This window comes from Salvelinus sp. IW2-2015, linkage group LG33, assembly GCF_002910315.2.
Source record: "Salvelinus sp. IW2-2015 linkage group LG33, ASM291031v2, whole genome shotgun sequence".
In the NCBI taxonomy this organism is placed as follows: domain Eukaryota; kingdom Metazoa; phylum Chordata; class Actinopteri; order Salmoniformes; family Salmonidae; genus Salvelinus; species Salvelinus sp. IW2-2015.
In genome coordinates, this window is record NC_036872.1 from 2,660,152 (window position 1) to 2,683,381 (window position 23,230).

Consider the following 23,230-nt stretch of genomic DNA (forward strand, 5'->3'; position numbering starts at 1 on the left):
TAAAGTAAATAGCATTGAGAGAGTCTATATAGTTGAAATGAATGCATAGAATCGACCCTTCTGTGCGTGGGGCGCATACGTGCGCGTGCATGTGCACACAAGCGCGAGCGCACCCACCTATGCGCACACGCGCACGCTCTAACATCTGCACTTGTTTAACGATTTTCAGCAATTAGCCGAAGTGAGCAGAACCATTAAACAGCCTTTTACAGTCAGAGCAACAGCCACACTAACAACAATAACAACATGGAAAATTCTCCTCATGGAAAATGTACCGCATGAGCGAGATAATACAAAACAACCTGAAAGAGCATCCAACCGCAAACTGTGCAACAGAATGGAGGCACATAAGCAACTGGAGTAACAAATAGCCACAGAACAGCAGAAAGTGACATAATGTACTCAGATATTATGCCAACTCAATGGCTAGCTAGAAAGTAAATGAATTGAAATGTAGCCTTTAAGAGATTTCTTAGACGGTCTGAGGTGGTTTGAGACACCAAAAACCTTCATCTGAAGATTTGTTATCTAGCCATACACGTATAATATCAAATCAAGTCATCAAATCAAGTTTATTTTATATAGCCCTTCGTACATCGGCTAATATCTCGAAGTGCTGTAGAGAAACCCAGCCTAAAACCCCAAACAGCAAGCAATGCAGGTGTAAACTTCACTCCATGCAACGTAGGCGAATGTGACTATATTATAAATCCTAATCATATGAATTGAATTATATTCCACGAAGCCAAATATAAAAACCTGATACATGACGATGCATTATGGTTCGCAACATTTACGGTCGCCTCTATTGATGTTCATTAGCGTTGGCGACGACGTGGTACTAACGGCCGAGTCACGACACAAATGTCAGCGCTCTCATCTCCACGTTCCTCGTCTACCCACTAAAGTAATTGGTTTTGCTCCATAAAAGCAGACTCTCAAGGCAGAACAATTGTCCCTTAATCGTGTTAGGGCCGAAAGAGGCGGCAAGAGCTTCAAAAACAGCCTGGTGCAGGCGTCAATGGCAGAGAGCAGCAGCCGAAACAGCAGCGCTCGGGAAATCTAGGTCAGATGTGTTTGTTTAGAGCTAATCGATGGTCTCGGATGCAGCTCTCCTTGGAAGCTCATTACCTGTAGAAAAGGGTACTGTCTGTTCCAGCTCATTTCTTCCTGTCTTACAGAGAACTCTCCCTAGAGACAACTGCTTATAGACTGCTTTTGTCTTTACATCTGAGCCCAGGGCAATTGGAGGCTGTGGAGATTCTCTGGTTGAAACAAAATAACTTTTCAACCGTGTTTTGCTCTTTCTCCCTAGGGATGATAGAGCTGATTATTTTAGAATTGTGATGTGTGTGTGTGTGTGTGTGTGGGGGGGGGGGGGCAGTGGAAGTGGCTAGGGAGAGGGAGGTCTGTGAAAGGGGCTCGGGAGAGTCAAGGGAGAGAGATTCGCTCATGAAAGACACTTCAGAGGCAACCAAAGGCCTTTTAGTTGGACTTTCTCTACACTTTCAGGGAATTCATCCTGTTTTGGAACTTATAGTGGCAGGGGAATTCGTAAAAATACACCACATGACCAAAAGAATGTGCACACCTGCTCGTCGAACATCTCATTCCAAAATCATGGGCATTAATATGGAGTTGATCCCCCCCTTTGCTGCTATAACAGCCTCCCCTCTTCTGGGAAAGCTTTCCACTAGATGTTGGAATATTGATGCGGCGACTTGCTTCCATTCAGCCACAAGAGCATTAGTGAGGTTGGGCACTGATGTTGGGCAATTAGGCCTGGCTCGCAGTCGGCGGTCCAATTCATCCCAAAGGTGTTCGATGGAGTTGAGGTCAGGGCTCTGTGCAGGCCAGTCAAGTTCTTCCACACTGATTTCAACAAACCATTTCTGTATGGACCTCGCTTTGTGCACGGGGGCATTGTTATGCTGAAACAGGAAAGGGCCTTCCCCAAACTGTTGCCACAATTGTCTAGAATGTCATTGTATGCTGTAGCGTTAAGATTTTCCTTCAATGGAACTAAGGGGCCTAGCCCGAACCATGAAAAACCATCCCAGACCATTATTTCTCCTCCACCAAACTTTACAGTTGGCACTATGCATTCGGGCAGGAAGCTTTCTCCTGGCATCCGCCAAACCCAGATTAGTCTGTCGGACTTCCAGATGGTGAAGCATGATTCATCACTCCAGAAAACGCATTTCCACTGCTTCAAAGTCCAATGGCGGCGAGCTTTACATCACTCCAGCTGACGCTTGGCTGCTTGGTCTTGGAAACCCATTTCATTAAGCTCCTATCAAACAATTCTTGTGCTGACGTTGCTTCCAGAGGCAGTTCGTAACTCGGTAGTTAGTATTGCAACCGAGGACAGATGATTTTTATGTACTACGTGCTTCAGCACTCGGCGGTCTCGTTCTGTGAGCTTGTGTGGCCTACCACTTCGTGGCCTAGACGTTTTCACTTCAAAATAACTTACAGTTGACCGGGGCTGCTCAAGCAGGGCAAAATTTTTACAAACTGACTGGTTGGAAAGGTGGCATCCTATGATGGTGCCACGTTGAAAGTTACTGAGTTCTTCAGTTCAGGCCATACTACTGCCAATGTTTGTCTATGGAGATTGCATGGCTGTGTACTCGATTTTACAGACCTGTAAGCAACGGGTATGGCTGAAATAGCCGAATCCACAAATTTGAAGGGGTGTCAACATACTTTTGTATATATAATATATATATATATATATAGCCAAACAAAGCCATGTCTTAGAAAGATACTTTTGATATGGATAATGTTGGACAAAATAGGCCATACTGTTCGTCCATTGGACAGCTGATCAGATTACCTCATATTGGGGTATTTGTACATGGCATGGGCTTATAGGTGTTGTGTTGCCTCAGCTATTGTCAAAATGACATCATGTCTGCACTCATTAAAGCCACGGGTTGTCTTTAGTGCGCTTCTGTCGTCTTTCACGTGCAGACGCTACATATCACTAGGGTCCTGTGTGACACACTTAATGGACAGATGACGTCTAGAAGAAAGTGACAGCTAGCAGAGACATTCACCAGGACTGGCCTGAAACAACAATTATTCCACTGTCCAGTCCACCGCCTACCTAACTCAACAATTTGAATGCTTTTATAATATGTCCTTTTCAAATGATACGGTTGCTTTAGGAGTGAGGAATCTACCCTCAACGAGCAAGTAACACCCCTTCAGAGTTCAGGCAATGAAGTGGGGTTGAACAGTTCAAACATCTTCAACACATTGTCAGTTACGCAACCGTTACAAAACGAGATATTAATGCTATTGGCTGTAGACTATACAGTCGTACAGAAATATCTGATGATAAAGTTATCTCTCCTCTCTCTCACGCTCTCTGATATGCATTCCCACACTGTACTGAGAGTACTGAGAGAGTGGTCTGGCCTGGGCGATGTCACTCTCCGGAGATATGGTATCTATGATAGCCCTCAAGAAGAGCTTTTCCTACCCTGCCCGGGCCAGACATCAAAGGATGGCTTCAAAGTCCTCGAATACCCTTCATCACACACACACTCATGCGAGCACACACATCAAGACATGCACGCACACGTCAAGACGCAAACACACATGCGCAAGCACACACACATCAAGGCACGCACACACACACACTCACGCAATCATACAGACTCACGAATCACACACACACACACACACACACACACACACACACACACACACACACACACACACAAGGGGCCAAACAGTGCAGTGGTTTAAGGGATCAATATATAATACAAGTGTGTTGACCGCCAAGGCCTCCAGAGACTGAGCAACGATAGATAGAGGGAGGCTGTTCTGAACTCACACACACTGACAAACAGAAACCGTAGGAGAGTTATTACGTCAATGTCTACATTGGGCTCTTAAAGTATCCAGGAAGTAGTTGGTGCTCTGTTGTAACATTTACAAAATTAAATCAGGTTTCCCTCCAGTTTTGACGGCAATCAAGAGATTCAAGACACTAGACAGTAAATCAAGGTTAGTGGAAATCACAGTGTTATGAACATTAGGGTTAAATTGACTCTACCAGGCGTTATCTTAACCCTCAAGAGAGTGATAAGATGCCTGGAGTCAGTGTTGATAACTGGAGTTGGATTGGGACAGAGTACTTCGAACACCATTAAGTGTAACCAGAGACAGAGTTCAATCTATGGAGTTATGCATAGATGTGGGAGGGGACTCATTGTCAACATTTCCCAGCATGATGACACACACAAAGACGATGAAGATAACGACAAAAAGGTCTTACCAGCAGGCAGTTGAAGATGACGTAGAGGATGAGCATCCACAGGTATCTGTAGCCCAGGTGTAGTCCTGCCCACAGCCACACCAGGGACACCAGGGCAAACAGGTACAGCACCATGGGCACCTCTGCAGCACACACAACGGGGAACACTTAATACACAGTTAAAACGCACAGGCACTCAAGACAGACACACACGCACGCACGCACATACACGCAGACAGATCATTCTTAGAATGAAATAAATGACATAACCTATTTCACAATCAGAAATTGGGAGCTTCCCCAAAGTTCAGAGTGTCCTGATCCCTGCTCTCTCTCCATGTCCTGGCTCTGGTCCATCATCCCAGTGCTCTGGTCCAGTATAGAGTAGTGAGCTGGATCTGGGGCAGCAGACCAGGCCCTTGAGGTTGATTAATGAGGCCTCTCTTAATCAGTACACTTTATACTGTAGGTCACAGATCCTGGCACCGGGCTGCCTAGTACAGTACACCCGTCTGCACCGACACACTCCTACGCGCGCGCACGAACGCACACACACAATCTGTGCCAACTGCTCAGCTAACTCACTCTCGCTAAAGGGCGCATCGATAGATGAGAGAGAGAGATGGCGAGAGATGGAGGGAGAGAGAGAGAGAGAGAGAGAGCGGTAAGCACAAAGACGGTCTACACAATGACAGGGCTGTTGAGCAGAGCCCAGAAAGCAGCCTCTCTTGTCCAAATTGCATCTGGTCCCAAAAAGTACTCCATAAAGCTAACCTCCGAACTACACTCTAAACCAGGGATGGGAAATGTTTTAGTTTTAATGTTAATTTCGTGCAATTGAAAATGAGCATGTTTTACAGCTAATTTCCTGCAACTCTTTACATTTTGCCATAGGATGGAGAGAAATATTTTCATTTTTTAATGTGATATCGAAGTGACTGACTAACAAAATCAATGGGGGCCCCCGGGCTCAAATTCAACCTTGATTACAACAAGTTTAGATAGCTGGCGCCGAGTCCCCCCACCAAAAAATGTATATATATATAATACATTTAAAAAAGTAAAAACAGACTGTCCTGACTGTCCTGCACCTGAGTGTGTGTGAGAGTCTGTGTGTATGTAAAGTACATGTATGTGTGGGTTAAGGTGGGTTAAGTCCTGGGGGGTTCACTAGAGACTTGAAACAGATCTATGGTGAAACTAAAAGCCTTGATTTCAGCATGTTGGAGCAGAGGGACTTTAGTCCATCTCTTAACCTACTTAAGCATGTGCACTGACCTTGAACCACTCTCAGTTGATGCTGAGAGGTACAGATCTAGGATCAGCTTCCCCTCCCCCAATCCTAACCTTAACTAGGACAATGGTTGCCAACCTTTTCCCTTCCAAATCACCCTCAAAAGCTCTTGAGAACCACCATTCACAGAGTCACAGATTTTCTTTTTATATACATAACATAAATACATTCGGTCAAATGTTGTCCATTTAGCAGTGAATGTAACTAATTAAAGGCCTATTAAAATTAGAAACAGTTTGCATTTAGATTTTTGTATGTACTTTTTATCCTCCCCCCAAAAATCATACAGTATGTTCATGTTATGTGCTCCAGCATTCATGACTCTCTCTTTTAGCTCAGCGTTGAACAATGAAGACATAGCGACTGGACACAATGCGTACATACAGAAGGTGAAGAGAGAGAGAGATCTGACATTTACATGAGCACGTTCCCATTAGTGTGTGTTCTTGCCTGTTGAGAACAGAGTGTTCCATGTTCCCTAGCCAGACCCGGGATAATAAATCTCTATTACCGTTCGTTTTGAACAGCAATGCAGATGTGGTCCTTTGATCCCCACTCTCAGTCTGTGTGTTGGCTGTGGGTGGATATTGACCAGTGCACTCAGTTTTATCCTGACTGTTACTGGGGAGACTCTCTGCCGGCCGGGGTGGAGTGTGTTGTGTGGAGCTTAGTGATATCGAAAGGTGATGAGGGGAAGGAGCAAGGAGCAAGTGGTGACTGGAAGACTCAAACTAGTGCAGGGTAACACAGTGCAGCATAACACAAGCAGTCAGTGCGTTCCATTGAGTGCTGGTTTAATGTAGGGCACACTGTTCAGTCCACTTCACAACTGGGCAGGAAACACAGGGCACGGGCCCAGGCCTAAGCAAATAGCCTACACATAGGTGCCACATCCACCACCTTGTCGGCTCTCTCCCTCTTCTTCTTCCACCTCTGTGTGCCAGTTTGCCATAATTCTATCACTCCGTGCGATCCTTTTTTCCACTTTTCCCCCCGATCTCACGCTATCATAAACTCACACTTCCTTCACGCTCTCTCTCTGCCTCTCTCACACATCTGCATCCCCCTTCACTCGTCCCTCCTTGTTTTTTCCACCAGTGTAAGCACATTCCTGGCTGTGGTCTGGGTAGGAGTCCCACAGTGGGAGCAAGTTCCAAATGCCTGCTGGGAGGGAATGGCTGGTCTGCTGGGTCCACAGGGATGGGAGAGAGGAGCGGCGGGGTGCTTTCCATCACTTCCCCATGGAGATAATAAAGTCATTATCTTATCTTACTGTACAACCTTGAATGCAGAAAGGGCCTTAATAGACAACCTGCCAAACCCATAATCCTTCCCAATTTTTCTCAACACAACGGTGCCCACTTTTATCCAAAAAAGCCTGTTTAAACTTTTTTCCCACAGTTTCCACTGGAAAAGGAGAGATCCCTTTTCTTGCCAAGATCAGAAGAGGAGAGGATAGGGCTACAGTGCATTCGGAAAGTAGTCAGACCACTTCCCCTTTCAGACATTTTGTTACCTGCCGGTTTATTCTAAAAATGGATTTAAAAAAAAATATCCTCATTAATCTACACACAATACCCAATAATGACAAAACAAAAACAGGGTTTTAGAATTTTTGCAAATAGATTAAAAATAAAAACACTAACACCTTATTTACATAAGTATTCAGACCTTTTGCTATGAGACTCGAAATTGAGCTCAGGTGCATCCTGTTTCCATTGATCATCCTTGAGATACTTCTACAACTTCATTGGAGTCCACCTGTGGTAAATTCAACTGATTGGACTTGATTTGGAAAGGCACACAACTGTCTATATAAGGTCCCACAGTTGACAGTGCATGTCAGAGCGAAAACCAAACCATGAGGTTGAAGGAATTATCCGTAGAGCTCCGAGACAGGATTCTGATGAGGCACAGATCTGGGGAAGGGTACCAACATATTTCTGCAGCATTGAAGGTCCCCAAGAACACAGTGGCCTCCATGATTCTTACATGGAAGACATTTGGAACCACCAAGACTCTTCCTAGAGCTGGTGGCCCGGCCAAACTGAGCAATCCGGGGAGAAGGGCCTTGGTCAGGGAGGTGAGCAAGAACCCAATGGTCACTCTGACAGAGCTCTAGAGTACCTCTGAGGGGATGGGAGAACCTTCCAGAAGGATAACCATCTCTGCAGCACTCCACCAATCAGGCCAGTAGAGTGGCAAGACGGAAGCCACTCCTCAGTAAAAGGCACATGACAGCCTGCTTGGAGTTTGCCAAAAGGCACCTAAAGGACTGTCAGACCATGAGAAACAAAATTCTCTGGTCTGATGAAACCAAGATTAAACTCTTTGGCCTGAATGCCAAGCGTCACGTCTGGAAGAAACCTGGCACCATCCCTAAGGTGAAGCATGTTGGAGGCAGCATCATGCTGTGGGGATGTTTTTCAGCGGCAGGGAATGGGAGACTAGTCAGGAGCGAGGGGAAGCAATGTACAGAGTTCCTTGATGAAAACCTGCTCCAGAGTGCTCAGGACCTCAGACTGTGGCGAAGGTTCACCTTCCAACAGGACAACGACCCGAAGCACACAGCCAAGACAACGCAGGAGTGGCTTCGGGACAAGTCTCTGAATGTCCTTGAGTGACCCAGCCAGAGCCCGGACTTGAACCCGATCAAACATCTTTGGGAATAGCTGTGCAGCGACGCTTCCTATCCAAACTGACAGAGCTTGAGAGGATTTGTAGAGAAGTATGGGAGAAACTCCCCAAATACAAGTGTGCCAAGCTTGTAGCATCATACCCATGAATACTCAAGGCTGTAATCGCTGCCAAGGTGCTTCAACAAAGTACTGAGGAAAGGGTTTGAATACTTATGTTAATGTGATATTTCAGTTTTATATTTGTTATACATTTCCATATAAAAATCAGTTTTGTTTTGTCATTATGGGGTATTGTGTGTAGATTGATGAGGGAAAAAAAAGAATTCAATACATTTTAGAAATAAGGCTGTAACGTAACAAAATGTGGAAAAAGTCAAGGGGTCGGAATACTCCGAATGCACTGTATGCCCCCTGTATATTTGGACTGACAGGCTTCTCAGTGTGAGAAGACAAACTGTGTGGAGGTTCAACACAAACAAGCGAGCCGAAACCCAAGATGGTGCTGACGATACTGTCACAGAGGGGTTATCAGCTGTAACAACACACACAACACAACACAGCATACCCCTACACTGGCCCCTAGGCTTGGGTTCAATTAAGTTCACTAGCAACACAGGAATAATTGAATAATACTGTGTGTGTGTGTGTGTGTGTGTGTGTGTGTGTGTGTGTGTGTGTGTGTGTGTGTGTGTGTGTGTGTGTGTTGTTGTGTGTGTGTGTGTGTGTGTGTGTGTGTGTGTGTGTGTGTGCGCATAGCTTGCACGTACGTGCGCTCGTTGCTGTGCGTTTGTGTGGTCTTGCAAAACTCTTTCCCCAAGCCCTCTTCTGTGAGTCCTGTGGCTGGGCAGCCCAATAGGTCTGGCTACAGGCCTGCTCTGGGCTGCTGTGTTAACATGGAAGAGTCAGCTAGGAGGGAAATGTAACTTGTCATCACACCTAAATGGCAGACCCACAAGATCCACCGTGGACTTCTTCTACAAGTCAAGGGGAACTTCAAGTACTGCTACGGTATGTTTGCCGTTTTGCTTTTCTTTTTTCTTCACCATCAGTCTTCCTAACATGTATAATAATGGAAATAATGAATAGAACGAATGAAGAAAAGATAAGAACATCGGCCTAATTAAACGCCGTCGTAATATCCGTCTGTTGACCAGACTCTGTTGACTCTAAAGATAACTGTTTAAAACACATGATCAAGCGAGCCTGGCAATATTTGTATCGTCTTGTGATGTATAAACGCCGTGCGTTGATAGAGTCAATGGGTTTGATACACAACCATCACCATGGTTTTATGACCGGGTATCGGCTTATGCTATCGAACTGTCAGTCAGATCCATTCTGTGTGAAGCAGCAAGAAAAGGACTTTACATAATGATAACATTGTGTGGGTGCTACCCATCCAACCCAATAGCGTGGTTGTTAAGTATTGTTAACAGTGCAATGATAAGAATGGGGGGGGCAATACACATTAGATAACAACATTATACTCAACACTGTACTTAAGAAAAGGCTATCAACGGTTGTGCCAGCTGTAAAGGCCTCGTACTCTTGGAAAGTCGGACAGTGGCCTAATAAAATACGTGTCGTAAAAATAACGTGAGCTGAAAATCGTGGCCAACAGTACGACATCTCAGGGCCAAAGTAAGTGGTGGATAGACAGATTTGATCCGTCCTTTCCCTTAGAATAGACAGAGTGTGTAACCATTGGCTGTAATTTGGGATTAGGAGGTGGTCAGCTGTTTGTAGGACCACTCCCATGGCTGGTGACAGCCTGTCTAGGGTCAATGATTGCATCGTGACTCCTCTAATTACTGTGGTATATATACAATAAGTACAGTAGGAGGTCTCGTGTGTAGTGACGTCTCAATTGCACCCAGTATCAAGCTCAAAATGGCATCCTGTCAAGTTTTTGCCTGCCTGTCTGACCGAGCCTCTCAATAATTTGCCCGTAGAATTGTAAATCTGTCTGCATGTCTAACTCTAACCCCTGTGACACTCATATTTTCCCATTGAATGCAATGTACTGACAAAAACGTCAACCACGTCACAGTCATATTTTCGTTTTGAAAGCAATGTATTGACAAAAACGTCAACCACTGACACGTCTTTTCCCATTGAATCCAATGTATTGAGAAAGAAAGAAACGTCATATATTGTGACGTTTTTCATATATGGTGATGTGACAGGATGACGTTTTCCTATGATATCATGTTGGTACTGCACCTCAGTCTGTACAACACAACCAACACCACTGGAAACGCAGAATCATGCACACGCCTTGATCAAGGTGATCTGTGTGACTGAAAAGCTGCATTTTCTAATAAACGTTTAGTATACACAGGGGGGGGGGGGGGGGGGGGGTCCCTTGGACTATTCTACTCCAGTCTTTTGTTTTTCCACACATGTAATCTAAGACGTTTCTTTATCCATCTGCTAAATGCACCACATCTTGTCCTACTGCAAGGTAACGAGCCTGACACTGACGCTGCATTTCACACCTGGCTGTAGAGTAGAGTACGTCTGCAGACTCACACACGGCATCGAATGTGAGTGACGTCAGAGGCCGTGGCATATCTCACAGCACTTTCAGAGCTGTACCTGCAGGTCAGGGCCAGACAGATGTGAAATAAGTGGAGGCCTGTGCTTATCTCAGCAGCAGTCCGGTCCTGGTAAAGGAGCAGAGGAAATGGTGTCCGTCGCCTCCTCTCGTCTCACAATGATTACGTCAGCATTCCAACAGGCTCCTCTGTCCTCTGTTGTTGTCTCTCTCCCACCGTCAATAGCAATGGTTATCAGAGGGGAGTGAGCCCACTACATGAGCCAGAGAAACTGAAATCATTCTGTGAATCATTAGAGAAACAGAAACGCCGATGGACGGTAGTTTTATACACTATATGTCTTGCAAATAAATGTCATTTAGAAATATCGAATACAGCACAAAGGTTGCAGAGTTAAAATCTGTCCGAAAAACAGTGCCAGTGAATGAGACTATGAGTCTGGAAGCTAATATGAAGAGACAGGTTCAGGGATCTGTCCTGTAAGTCCCACTCATCAATAACAGCATTTGCCAAGAGGCTTGGCATCTCTACACAGTAACTCCTGTCATCCATCACACCCAACAGTTTCGGTTCCCAAGGCTCTCATCCCTGATTGGCTGAAACATTAGAAACGTTCAGCCGTACCTCCATGCCGACCATTAGAGTAGCATTAATCTGCATGTGGCACCCAGGGGCATCATAATGCAATTCCACTGGAGAGGGCCCTTTAGTGTGCTCTCTGGCCACTGATAAAAACATTCTCTATCTCTACTACAGTAGCCATGTCTGCACATCAAGCCTCTCCGAGCCCAAATGAGAATCAGTCTTGGCCTTCTCGCCAGCTTCTCATCCTACAACCTTGAGTTCTATAAACTCCAGACAGAGAGACCTCTGAAACCAACGGATATTACTGTGACTGCTTCCCAAATGGCACCCTACTCCCTACATAGTGCATTACTTTTGACCAGAGCCCTATGTGCCCTATAGGGAATAGGGTGCCATTTGAGACGTGCCCTGTATCTGTTTGTAGTGGAGCCTGCAGCTATTTTAGTTACATCAATTCTCAATGACCAAATCCAAGCCAAGAGAATCAGCCTCATATTGAAATGAACCAGTCATTTCCGAAATAGAAGAGTTGGACCTACTGAAGAAAGTCTGTAGCCTAGAACACGGTTTCTAAAACTCAATTTCCTGACTAAATGTAAAAAAAATATAAAACCTTCAAAGTGTCATTCCCCCCAATTTTGAAACCCTTATTCAAGGTTTCAAAGACCTCTCTGATGAGAGTAGGCTACCCGTCCTGTTGGATGAGGATGCAGAGAGCTGTGAGAAAGTCAAGTGCCTTTTGTTGTGTCCCCAGTGTTGTGTCTCTGGTACAAAGAGCATGTGATGACTGTGGTCCTCCAGGACCTGTTTGAACAGGCCTGTATTTGCATGGTGTTTGCAAATGAAAAGAGGGCCTTTTTTCACCACAGTCTCAGGCGGAAATCATGGTAATATGATAACAGTTGAGTGCCATTGCTTCAGGGTGCACTGACAGGCAATTCTCTACTGCAGGAATCATCAACTAGATTCAGCCGATGGTTGATTTTTTCTTGAGCGGATGGTCTGGGTGCCCGGAACAAAATTACTAATAAATTGTAGACTGCAAATTGACCGCAAGAAGCCCAAGCACATAGAATGTTTGACTAAAACATAATAATTTCAAAACTTGCTTACATTTGTGTCTCTCTATTATGTATAGGAGTACTTGGGAACAGATTTTTAAAAATGTAAATCACTTGGAGCTGATTTCCTGGTGTTTTACAGTCTATTATATCCAACAATAAAAAATGTTTTGCTCAGAAAAGTTGGTGGTGGGGGGGGGGGGCAAATAAAACCACCCGCGGGCCAAATTAAATTGGGGAACCCTGTTCTATTGGGCTGCGATGTAAACAAACAACACTGAGGCGAACTAGGAGGAGCCTGTTCACACTTACGACACTTTATTGTAAAAATACCGTTGGCGACACACGTTACTCTAATGTAAACTCGCGTACTTGCTACGCCTCGACTGCTACTTCCGGAGGTAGCGCACGACACTCAAACGACAGTTGCCCATCTTGCAGCAGGTCCGTGTTGTCAGAATTGTCTCATTGAGCCAACACTCCGACAGCATAAATCGTAATAGCAGAGCGGTGTTTTTTTGAAACAGCTGAAATGTATAGACATTTTCCTAATACTTGAGAATTGTTTCATTGAGTTTTTACCTGAAATTAAATTAACATTCTGCAATTGTTGCAGTAGCTACCAGCTGTACTGAGCCACGTAAAACTATGGAAGCCCATCTCCAATACCAAAAACATGTCAAATGTAGGTCATTCAAATAGGACATGTTTTTTTCCATTTGTAACATTGTGTGGTGATTTCAGAGGTGGCCCCACAGGTCCCAGAGTGATGGGGGGTGGGAAATTGTTTCCTAGGGCCCAACGTTTTTCCTGATCTGGTAGTAAGCTAACCTAACCAGCTCCAGACCTTAGTTGTAGCATATGACACAGTAATAAACTAGCTGTACATTTTTTTTTATATGGGCTATGATGGGCCCAGAATTTTTTTCTAATCAGATCATATGTAAAGAAAATGTATATACACTACAGGTCAAAAATGTTGAACACCTACTCATTCAACAGTTTTTCTTTAGTTTTACTATTTTCTACATTGTAGAATAATAGTGAAGACATCAAAACTATGAAATAACACATATGGAATCATGTAGTAACCAAAGAAGTGTTAAACAAACCAAAATATACTTTAGATTTGAGATTCTTCAAATAGCCACCCTTTGCCTTGATGACAGCTTTGCACACTGTTGGCATTCTCTAAACCAGCTTCACCTGGAATGCTTTTCCAACAGTCTCGAAGGAGTTCCCACATATGCTGAGCACTTGTTGGCTGCTTTTCCTTTACTCTGCGGTCTGACTCTTCCCAAACCATCTTAATTTGGTTAAGGTCGGGGGATTGTGGAGGCCAGGTCATCTGATGCAGCACTTCATCACTCTCCTTCTCAGTAAAATAGCCTTACACAGCCTGGAGGTGTGTTGGGTCATTGTCCTGTTGAAAAACAAATTATAGTCCCACTTGGCCCAAACCAGATGGGATGGCATATTGCTGTAGAATGCTGTGGTAGCCATGCTGGTTAAGTTTGCCTTGAATTCTAAATAAATCACCCACAGTGTCACCATCAAAGCACCATCACACCATAATATCTCCTCCTCCATGCTTTACGGTGGGAAACACACATGCGGAGATCATTTGTTCACCCACACCACGTCTCACAAAGACACGGCAGTTGGAACTAAAAATCTCCAATTTGGACTCCAGACCAAAGGACAAATTTCCACCGGTCTAATGTCCATTGCTCGTGTTTCTTGGCCCAAGCAAGTCTCTTCTTCTTATTGGTGTCCTTTAGTAGTTGTTTCTTAGCAGCAATTCGACCATGAAGGCCTGCTTCGCACAGTCTCTTCTTAACAGTTGATGTTGAGATGCATTTATTTGGGCTGCAATTTCTGAGGCTGGTAACTCTAATGAACTTATCCTCTGCAGCAGAGGTAACTCTGGGTCTTGTGATGGTCCTCATTGGAGCCAGTTTCATCATAGCACTTGATGGTTTTTGCGACTGCACTTGAAGAAACGTTAAAGGTTCTTGAAATGATCCATATTGACTGACCTTCATGTCTTAAAGTAATGACGGACTGTCGTTTCTCTTTGCTTATTTGAGCTGGTCTTGCCATAATATGGACTTGGTCTTTTACCAAATAGGACTATCTTCTGTATACCCCCCCTACCTTGTCACAACACAACTGATTGGCTCGAACGCATTAAGAAGGAAAGAAATTCCACAAATTAACTTTTAAGAAGGCACACCTGTTAATAGAAATGCATTCCAGGTGACTACCTCATGAAACTGGTTGAGAGAATGCCAAGAGTGTGCAAAGCTGCCATCGAGGCAAAGGGTGGCTTTTTAAAGAATATGAAATATAATATATTTTTTGTTTAACACTTTTTTGGTTACTACATGATTCCATATGTGTTATTCCATAGTTTTGATGTCTTCACTATTACAGATAATGAAAAACCATTGAAGGAGCAGGTGTTCTAAAACGTTTGACTGGTAGTGTATATAAAAAGGCCTAGGCAGCCTAGCCACCCTAAATGTGAATATAAACCACATTTACATTTTCTCAGAACACAAATAAATTGCATTTCTCGTCCAACCAGTGTAAATAAGGAGTTTTAGAGGCTGTTGAAAACCTGTTTATGGACCTCATGGTACTGCTACCCCTCTCCTTGAGTGTGTGTGTGTTTGTGGGCGAGGCTGCTTTAGTGTGCCCCTCAGGGTGTTGGGCACAGGCAGGTACATGGGCTCTAAAGCTGAGGAACAGACGCCCGCAGTGTCAGAGACATGCCGAGTCAGCCATTACAGCACGACGTGACTGTGTGTGAGTCTGTGTGTGTTTGTTAGGCCCGGTGGCTCTGCCTTCTCCACAGCGGACACACAAACACACTCCAGGGAGGGGTAGAGAGGTGCGCAGGGCTGCCTTAATCGACGTCTACGTCATCGGCGCCCGGGGGAGCAGGTGTCGTGGGGGTTAACTGGAGAACGGCAGATTTGTCCACCTTGGCAGGCCTCCAGATTTGAGGCCTGCACCAGACCCCATAGAAAATGTGTTGTAGGCTACAGTCAGACAGACACACTATTTTTTGACAAGGGGTACAGGATTTTTTGGTTTCCGCTTATAATTTCCAACATTTTAGTAAACTATATGTGGTCAACTTGTCTATAATTCTCTTATACAGTGGGGCCAAAAAGTATTTAGTCAGCCACCAATTGTGCAAGTTCTCCCACTTAAAAAGATGAGAGAGGCCTGTAATTTTCATCATAGGTACACTTCAACCATGACAGACAAAATGAGAAAGAAAAATCCAGAAAATCACATTGTAGGATTTTTTATGAATTTATTTGCAAATTATGGTGGAAAATAAGTACTTGGTCAATAACAAACGTTTATCTCAATACTTTGTTATATACCCTTTGTTGGCAATGACAGAGGTCAAACGTTTTCTGTAAGTCTTCACAAGGTTTTCACACACTGTTGCTGGTATTTTGGCCCATTCCTCCATGCAGATCTCCTCTAGAGCAGTGATGTTTTGGGGCTGTTGCTGGGCAACACGGACTTTCAACTCCCTCCAAAGATTTTCTATGGMGTTGAGATCTGGAGACTGGCTAGGCCACTCCAGGACCTTGAAATGCTTCTTACGAAGCCACTCCTTCGTTGCCCGGACGGTGTGTTTGGGATCATTGTCATGCTGAAGACCAGCCACGTTTCATCTTCAATGCCCTTGCTGATGGAAGGAGGTTTTCACTCAAAATCTCACGATACATGGCCCATTCATTCTTTCCTTTACACGGATCAGTCGTCCTGGTACCTTTGCAGAAAACAGCCCCAAAGCATGATGTTTCCACCCCCATGCTTCACAGTAGGTATGGTGTTCTTTGGATGCAACTTAGCATTCTTTGTCCTCCAAACACGACGAGTTGAGTTTTTACCAAAAGTTCTATTTTGGTTTCATCTGACCATATGACATTCTCCCAATCTTCTTCTGATCATCCAAATGCTCTCTAGCAAACTTCAGACGGGCCTGGACATGTACTGGCTTAAGCAGGGGGACACATCTGGCACTGCAGATTTGAGTCCCTGGCGGCGTAGTGTGTTACTGATGGTAGGCTTTGTTACTTTGGTCCCAGCTCTCTGCAGGTCATTCACTAGGTCCACCCGTGTGGTTCTGGGATTTTTGCTCACCGTTCTTGTGATCATGTTGACCCCACGGGGTGAGATCTTGCGTGGAGCCCCAGATGCAGGGAGATTATCACTGGTCTTGTATGTCTTCCATTTCCTAATAATTGCTCCACAGTTGATTTCTTCAAACATAGCTGCTTACCTATTGCAGATTCAGTCTTCCCAGCCTGGTGCAGGTCTACAATTTTATTTCTGGTGTCTTTGCAGCTCTTTGGTCTTGGCCATAGTGGAGTTTGGAGTGTGACTGTTTGCGTTTGTGGACAGGTGCTTTTATACTGATAACAAGTTCAAACAGGTGCCATTATAACGGTACGAGTGGAGGACAGAGGAGCCTCTTAAAGAAGAAGTTACAGGTCTGTGAGAGCCAGAAATCTTGCTTGTTTGTAGGTGACCAAATACTTATTTTCCACCATAATTTGCAAATAAATTCATAAAAAATCCTACAATGTGATTTTCTGGATTTATTTTTCTCATTTTGTCTGTCATGGTTGAAGTGTACCTATGATGAAAATTACAGGCCTCTCTCATCTTTTTAAGTGGGAGAACTTGCACAATTGGTGGCTGACTAAATACTTTTTTGCCCCACTGTATGTTGCCCTGGAGGACTAAATAAACCATTGCTCACCAGAATAATGTCATAAATGACAGAATTAATGGTTCAATCTCAGCTGACATTCTTCAACGTTCTCTCTGTCGTCTCTGCATCTATCGCAGAGCAAAGACATTCAGGGACCGGGGATATGAGTAAAACCCCCGCATCACTAACACACACAACGTAGCACAGACCACACACGGTGTTGTGGGGTGGCTATGAGCAGCTTGCCAACCGAAGGACTCGCACTAATTCAGGCTTTGCTTTGTCATCGGAGGGAGCGACCAAAGCACTGATACTTAGCAACAATGGAGAGGGATTTGATTCACGATACCGAAGGACCAAAACAAAAGCCAGGGATAATGTGTGTGTGTGTGTGTGTGTGTGTGTGTGTGCGTGTGTATTGAATATCTTCTGTTTGCAAGGAACTGTTTCCACCCACTCTGCATAAATCCAAGTGACGTGCACATTGCACACTGCAGTGCACGTTGCATAAAGCTTTAATCAAGGCTGCCCTATTGTGCCTGATCAGATGCGTGCTTGCTTCGTATGTGATATGAGTGTGCGTGTGTTGGGGTGGTTTCGCAGGCCATTGTAAAAATAGTCCAACAGCCTGGGTTGGGGATTAGATGTGTGTTGTAACAAGCAAGCTCCACAGGCTTTTCAGGGAACCTACCACAGAGTGTTGGAACAAGGACATCCTACCCACCATCTGTGGATGGGCCAGCCATGGGGGCTGTGGTGGGGGTTGCTAGGGGTTGTTGGAGATGGGTGAGACGGAAAAATAGAGGTATCTCTGTGGATGATGTATTCGCTATAGAGGCTGTCACCTCCTGGTCCTGTTGGTCTATCTGGGAAGCCCTTGTAGCCAGACTCTGTTGTTGCTTTTGTTGCCGTTGTTATTGCTATTGTTACAGTATGAGAAGCCAATGTTGGCTTCTCATACGTATGAGAAGCCAACATCTCCTGTTGAGATGTCCCCTCCGAGGCTGGAGAGTAGAGCCATCATAATGAGGCTGTTCTGGACGGTATAGGACAGGGCAGTATGAACCAGTTCTGACCAGGTTGAACACATTTTAGTCAAATGTATCTGGCAGCTTCATAACCCTGATTGACTACTACATGGACCACAGAGCAGGTCATCCAGTAGAGCAGTAGGCCTACAGACAGACAGAGGCAGAAGCAGTCTGTTAGCCGTTCAGACATCGGGGCCGACTTGGACCGGTTGCTCGGGACATGGAGGTGGCTAGATGCTCCAACCCATGCCACATGTCCCATAGTGGGAAGACTGTGTGTGAATTCCCGTTTGTATTCTTGCATGTATGTATGTGTGTGTGTGTGTGTGTTTTGTGTGTGTGTGTGTGTGGGGGGGGGGTAATATACCTGAGCTGTTGGTGCGTCCGCGGTACACGTCATCGTAGGCCTTCCACTGCTGTGTGACCTGGTAGGCATGGATAAACACCACCAGTACCCCAACCAGGCAGATGAGAGGCACCAGGGCTGCTGTACACAGAGCAGCATAGATATTAGGAATGAAACACCTGCAGAGAGAGAGAAAGAAAGAAAGAAAGAAAGAAAGAAAGAAAGAAGGGGGAAAGAGAAAGAGAGAGAGAGGGTGCGGGAGAGAGAGAGAGGGGAGGGAGAAAGGGAGGGAGAGAGAGAGAAGGGGAGGGAGAAAGAGAGCGAGAGAGAGAGAGAGAAGAGGGGTGTTATTACACAAAACTTGGAGTAAACAGCCAAGGAGAGGAGTAAAATGAAGCCCTGGCTATGTTCCTTTATTGCGCTGTATTAGTTAAAGACATTCTTGCTACAACATCCATAAACAGGATCCAGGGCCTGATACCTCTGATCCTTCATAAGACTCTCAGCCATCCCAGTGAAGAACAAGCTTCAAAGACATTGCCTTTCTGCACAAACATCTACTTCAACCTCCCTCTCACAACCAGGGCAGCCCTGAAGCAACCCGGGCATAATATCTAAAGACGCTTAAAGTATTTTTCTATTTAAGGCTTTTCTCCTTTTGAAAACAGCGTCTTATTTATCGAAGGTTTATCGTCGATATATCTGCTGTTTTGGTCTTCGGAGTGCGCCAAAGTGACAGAGAGGTGGCGAGCGTGCAAGGAGGAGAGTGCTGCTATAGTCTACAAGCTCTGCTGTTGGTCAGGGAGCGAACATTATCCTGCAGGGATCAAATCCACCACTATCACTGACCACTTCAAATAAAAAATAAAAATCGAACAGTTCTCTTCCAATCTCTGGTGAAATACCGATCCTGGATTCTGTCATATTTGATCTTGGTGTAGCTTTTTAACCCATCATTATTATAAGGGGATAAGCTGAAGTACTGCGCAGTTACTTTGGCACGCGCGTGTGTGTGTTTAAGGTCACACTCAGTGTTGTTGTGTCCTTGCGGCAGCACATTCCACCATGGTTGGGGAGGGCAAAATATTCAGCACCACAGTGGGCCAATTGGCACAGTCAGACATGGCTCCCAACTCAGTCTCACACAACAAACACCCCAGGGAGTGCAGCAAAGACACTGTGTTCTTTCTGAAGGGGTATCCCTGCTCCGACGGCCCTCACACCACCCTCCCAGTGTTAAGCCTAGCTACGGTGTCCACTAGGTTCAACTGTTCCCCTATGCCCAGACACAGTCACACCCCAATGGTCCCTTAATGACCACTGACACTTGTTATGGATCTAAAAATAGAGCAGGAACAATATTCATTTATAGTACTGCTTTTCCCTGGAGCATGTCTGTCTGTCTGTCTGTCTGTCTGTCTGTCTGTCTGTCTGCTTTTCTGTCTGCTTTTCTGTCTGTCTATCAGTCTGCTTTTCTGTCTGTCTATCAGTCTGCTTTTCTGTCTGTCTATCAGTCTGCTTTACTGTCCTGTCAGTCTGCTTTTTCTGTCTGTCTGCTTTTCTGTCTGTCTGCTTTTCTGTCTGTCTGTCAGTCTGCCTTTTCTGTCTGTCTGTCCTGTCCTGTCTTCTGTCTGTCTGTCTGTCCCTGTCTGTCTGTCTGTTGTCTGTCTGTCCTGTCTGTCTGTCTGTCTGTCTGTCTGTCTGTCTGTCTGTCTGTCTGTCCTGTCTGTCTGTCTGTCTGTCCTGTCTGTCTGTCTGTCTGTCTGTCTTGTCTGATCTGTCTGTCTGTCTTGTCACTCCACTCTGCACTCTACTACGTTCTATCTCTCCGCGCGCAACACGGACTCAGCCTCTTCCCCGTACACTCTCTGGTTTTGCCGCCCCCCCCCCCCCTACTCTCTCTCCCTCCCTCTGCCGCACCTCCTCTCTTTCCCTTTCTCACTCCCCCTCCTTCCAGGTAATCTATTCTGAGGAATTCACTCCCATCATCTGTCCAGTCCCTGTTGTGTTCTAGTCGTGTCATTTAGAAAGGTAGGGAGCCTGTGTTTGGCTCTGGGAAAAACAACCCAACCATCTTGTTATGGCGAGAGGTTTATCTCAATGAGCATGCCAACGGTGCCATCTCACAGGACTGCGCTAATGTGGCAGTGGAACAACGGACACAAATACAGCCCTACCCTACTTCACCAAGGTAAATAATTGGCTGTGGTGAACATAATAAAATGTGAGGTACTGCATGTCAAATAATAATAATAGACTATTGCATCATGTTTTTCCTGCGGGAGAAGGTGTAAAACAGACACATACTGTTGTTGGTCCTTGCGGGAGGGAATGTTCATGGAACTCCTGTGTTGCATCCTAATAATCTCGCCTTTCTCTCAAAGTGTGCACTTGTTCACTTCCCTTCATTTGTGGGAAGTAGTAGAACGAGTGCCCGGTTCGGGGAGAAGGAGAGATGGTTGGGACGCACCCTTGCGGAACATGTTAAATGATGGAAATGAACTTTGAACACATATGTAGCTAGAGGTGTGCTGATGTTTTGCGTGGGTATTTGCTGTTATTGTACATCAAAAGCTTCAGCAGGACATTGATCCAGCCCACACCATAGGACCAGGAAACTATCTTAAACGTTCAATGCAGCCGTTTTTTAATCTTCATTTGAAATCATTTCTGGGTAACAATTAAGTACCTTACTGTGAATGTTATCAATTCAAATTGTCAAAAAGAAACAACAATAGCTTCGAAGGAAAGTGCAATTTCTCAAGCAATACTTTTGCTAGGATGTCTGGGAGTGGTCTGAGTGGGGAGGGGAAAACTGAAAACCAGCTCTTATTGGCAGAGAGGTTTGGGAACTCTTTCTTATTGATCTATTAACTGGTGATGTCACCAGGCAGGCCAAAACTCCATGCCCCCCCAACAAGTGTGTCACGTTCCTGACCTGTTTTCTGTTAGTTTTGTATGTGTTAGTTGGTCAGGACGTGAGTTTGGGTGGGCAGTCTATGTTTTCTGTTTCTATGTTGGTTTAAAGGGTGACCTGATATGGCTCTCAATTAGAGGCAGGTGGTTTTCATTTCCTCTGATTGAGAGCCATATTAAGGTAGGTGTTTTCACACTGTTTGTTTGTGGGTGGTTGTCTTCCGTGTCTGTGTCTGTGCACCACACGGGACTGTTTTCGGTTTGTTCGTTTTATGTAGTCTATTCCTGTTCGTGAGTTCTTTCGTGTCTTCATGTAAGTTCCATGTTCAGGTTTCGTCTACGTCGTTTTCTTATTTTGTAAGTTATTCAAGTGTTCTTCGTGTTTCGTCTTTATTTAATAAATTCTTTATGTCATCATACCTCGCTGCGTATTGGTCCACCGATCCTTCTCTCCTCTCCTCGTCCGAGGAGGAGGAAGAGCTAGAAAACCGTTACAAAGTGAACATTTCTGGTCGGTCTTTTCAAACAGCTCTTACACTAAAAAGACATTATCATAATTTTCACAATTTTACAGTATTATTCAAACCTCATAGTGTGGAAATATATATATAAAACACAGGCAAATCACGTTTTTGACTGCAGTGGCCCTTTAATGTAACTTGCAGCAAGTATTACACGCTTGACCTTAACGTTATTATCGAATCATAGTGATACCAATTTTCGGACTGCCTATGCACAACATGCAGAGTGATAACATGTCGTCCACCTGAATGGCGCAATCACGAGTAAACATTCTTTCACTGTAATAAAATCAAAGTACTGTGTTCAGAACTTTAATCAAAATCTCCAATATTTTTCCGTTTGCACAGCTGTAACATAAACCATACTTTAAAAAAAATAAAAACACGCTCCCACTTCCTCTCTGGTTGTCAGAATGTGAAACCTGGCAAATAATCTCACCCTTGTCAATGGGCCAGGCACGCCCGGGATAACATTGAAAAAAGGAGAGATGAAGAGGCGGAGGAAAGGAAAGGTTCAGCCAGGGTGAAGAATGGCATGAATGCCACAGATGGCCAGGAGGCAGGACTGGAGCAGAGGAGGAATGAACCAATAAGCCAGAAGAGAGCAAATCAGGACAAAGGGCCCGAGATACAACACAGCAGAGACGAGAGAGGAGAGAATAGAGATACAACAGCATCGCACAGAACTACATGCAGGGCTGTAAAGGTAGGCTGCAGGCTATATGTGAGACACATGGTCTTTGATTTATTAGGATCCCCCCTCCCCCATTAGCCAACGCCAATGTACTCTTACAAGGCCTAACTGTGCCAAGAATTCTTATCTGCAGAGCGGTGTGAGACTGCAGCACCAGATATTCAATCTGGAGTTACTTTAGAATGGCCAACACCTTCCTCACACGTACACACATGTATGCATAGACACACATACAAACAAACGTATGCATAGACACACCTACACGCACCCACCTGGCTCCTTATCAGTTCAATGTGGAGTTAATCCCTCAGAAGTACAGCCTTTCAGTTGAATACATTGAGTTGACTAGGTATCCCCCACTGGCTAGGTATCCCCCTTTCCCTTTCCTTTCCCTTTCCTTTACCTCCTACCCTCAATCATTACTGATGCACACTTCAACCCCTGCACTGCTCTTAGACCCTTCACACTCCACCCCTGCACTGCTCTTAGACCCTCCACACTTCAACCCCTGCACTGCTCTTAGACCCTCCACACTCCACCCCTGCACTGCTCTTAGACCCTCCACACT

General features: G+C 45.0%; 1 protein-coding gene across 1 annotated transcript in view; it reads right to left on the reverse strand.

Moving 5' to 3' along the window:
* adgrv1 (adhesion G protein-coupled receptor V1) overlaps positions 1-23,230 on the reverse strand; it is a 190,143-nt gene that overhangs the window by 11,708 nt on the left and 155,205 nt on the right. Inside the window, 2 exon segments of the mRNA XM_070436984.1 lie at positions 4,292-4,413; positions 18,553-18,710. Of these exon segments, the coding sequence (XP_070293085.1) occupies positions 4,292-4,413; positions 18,553-18,710 (280 nt within the window).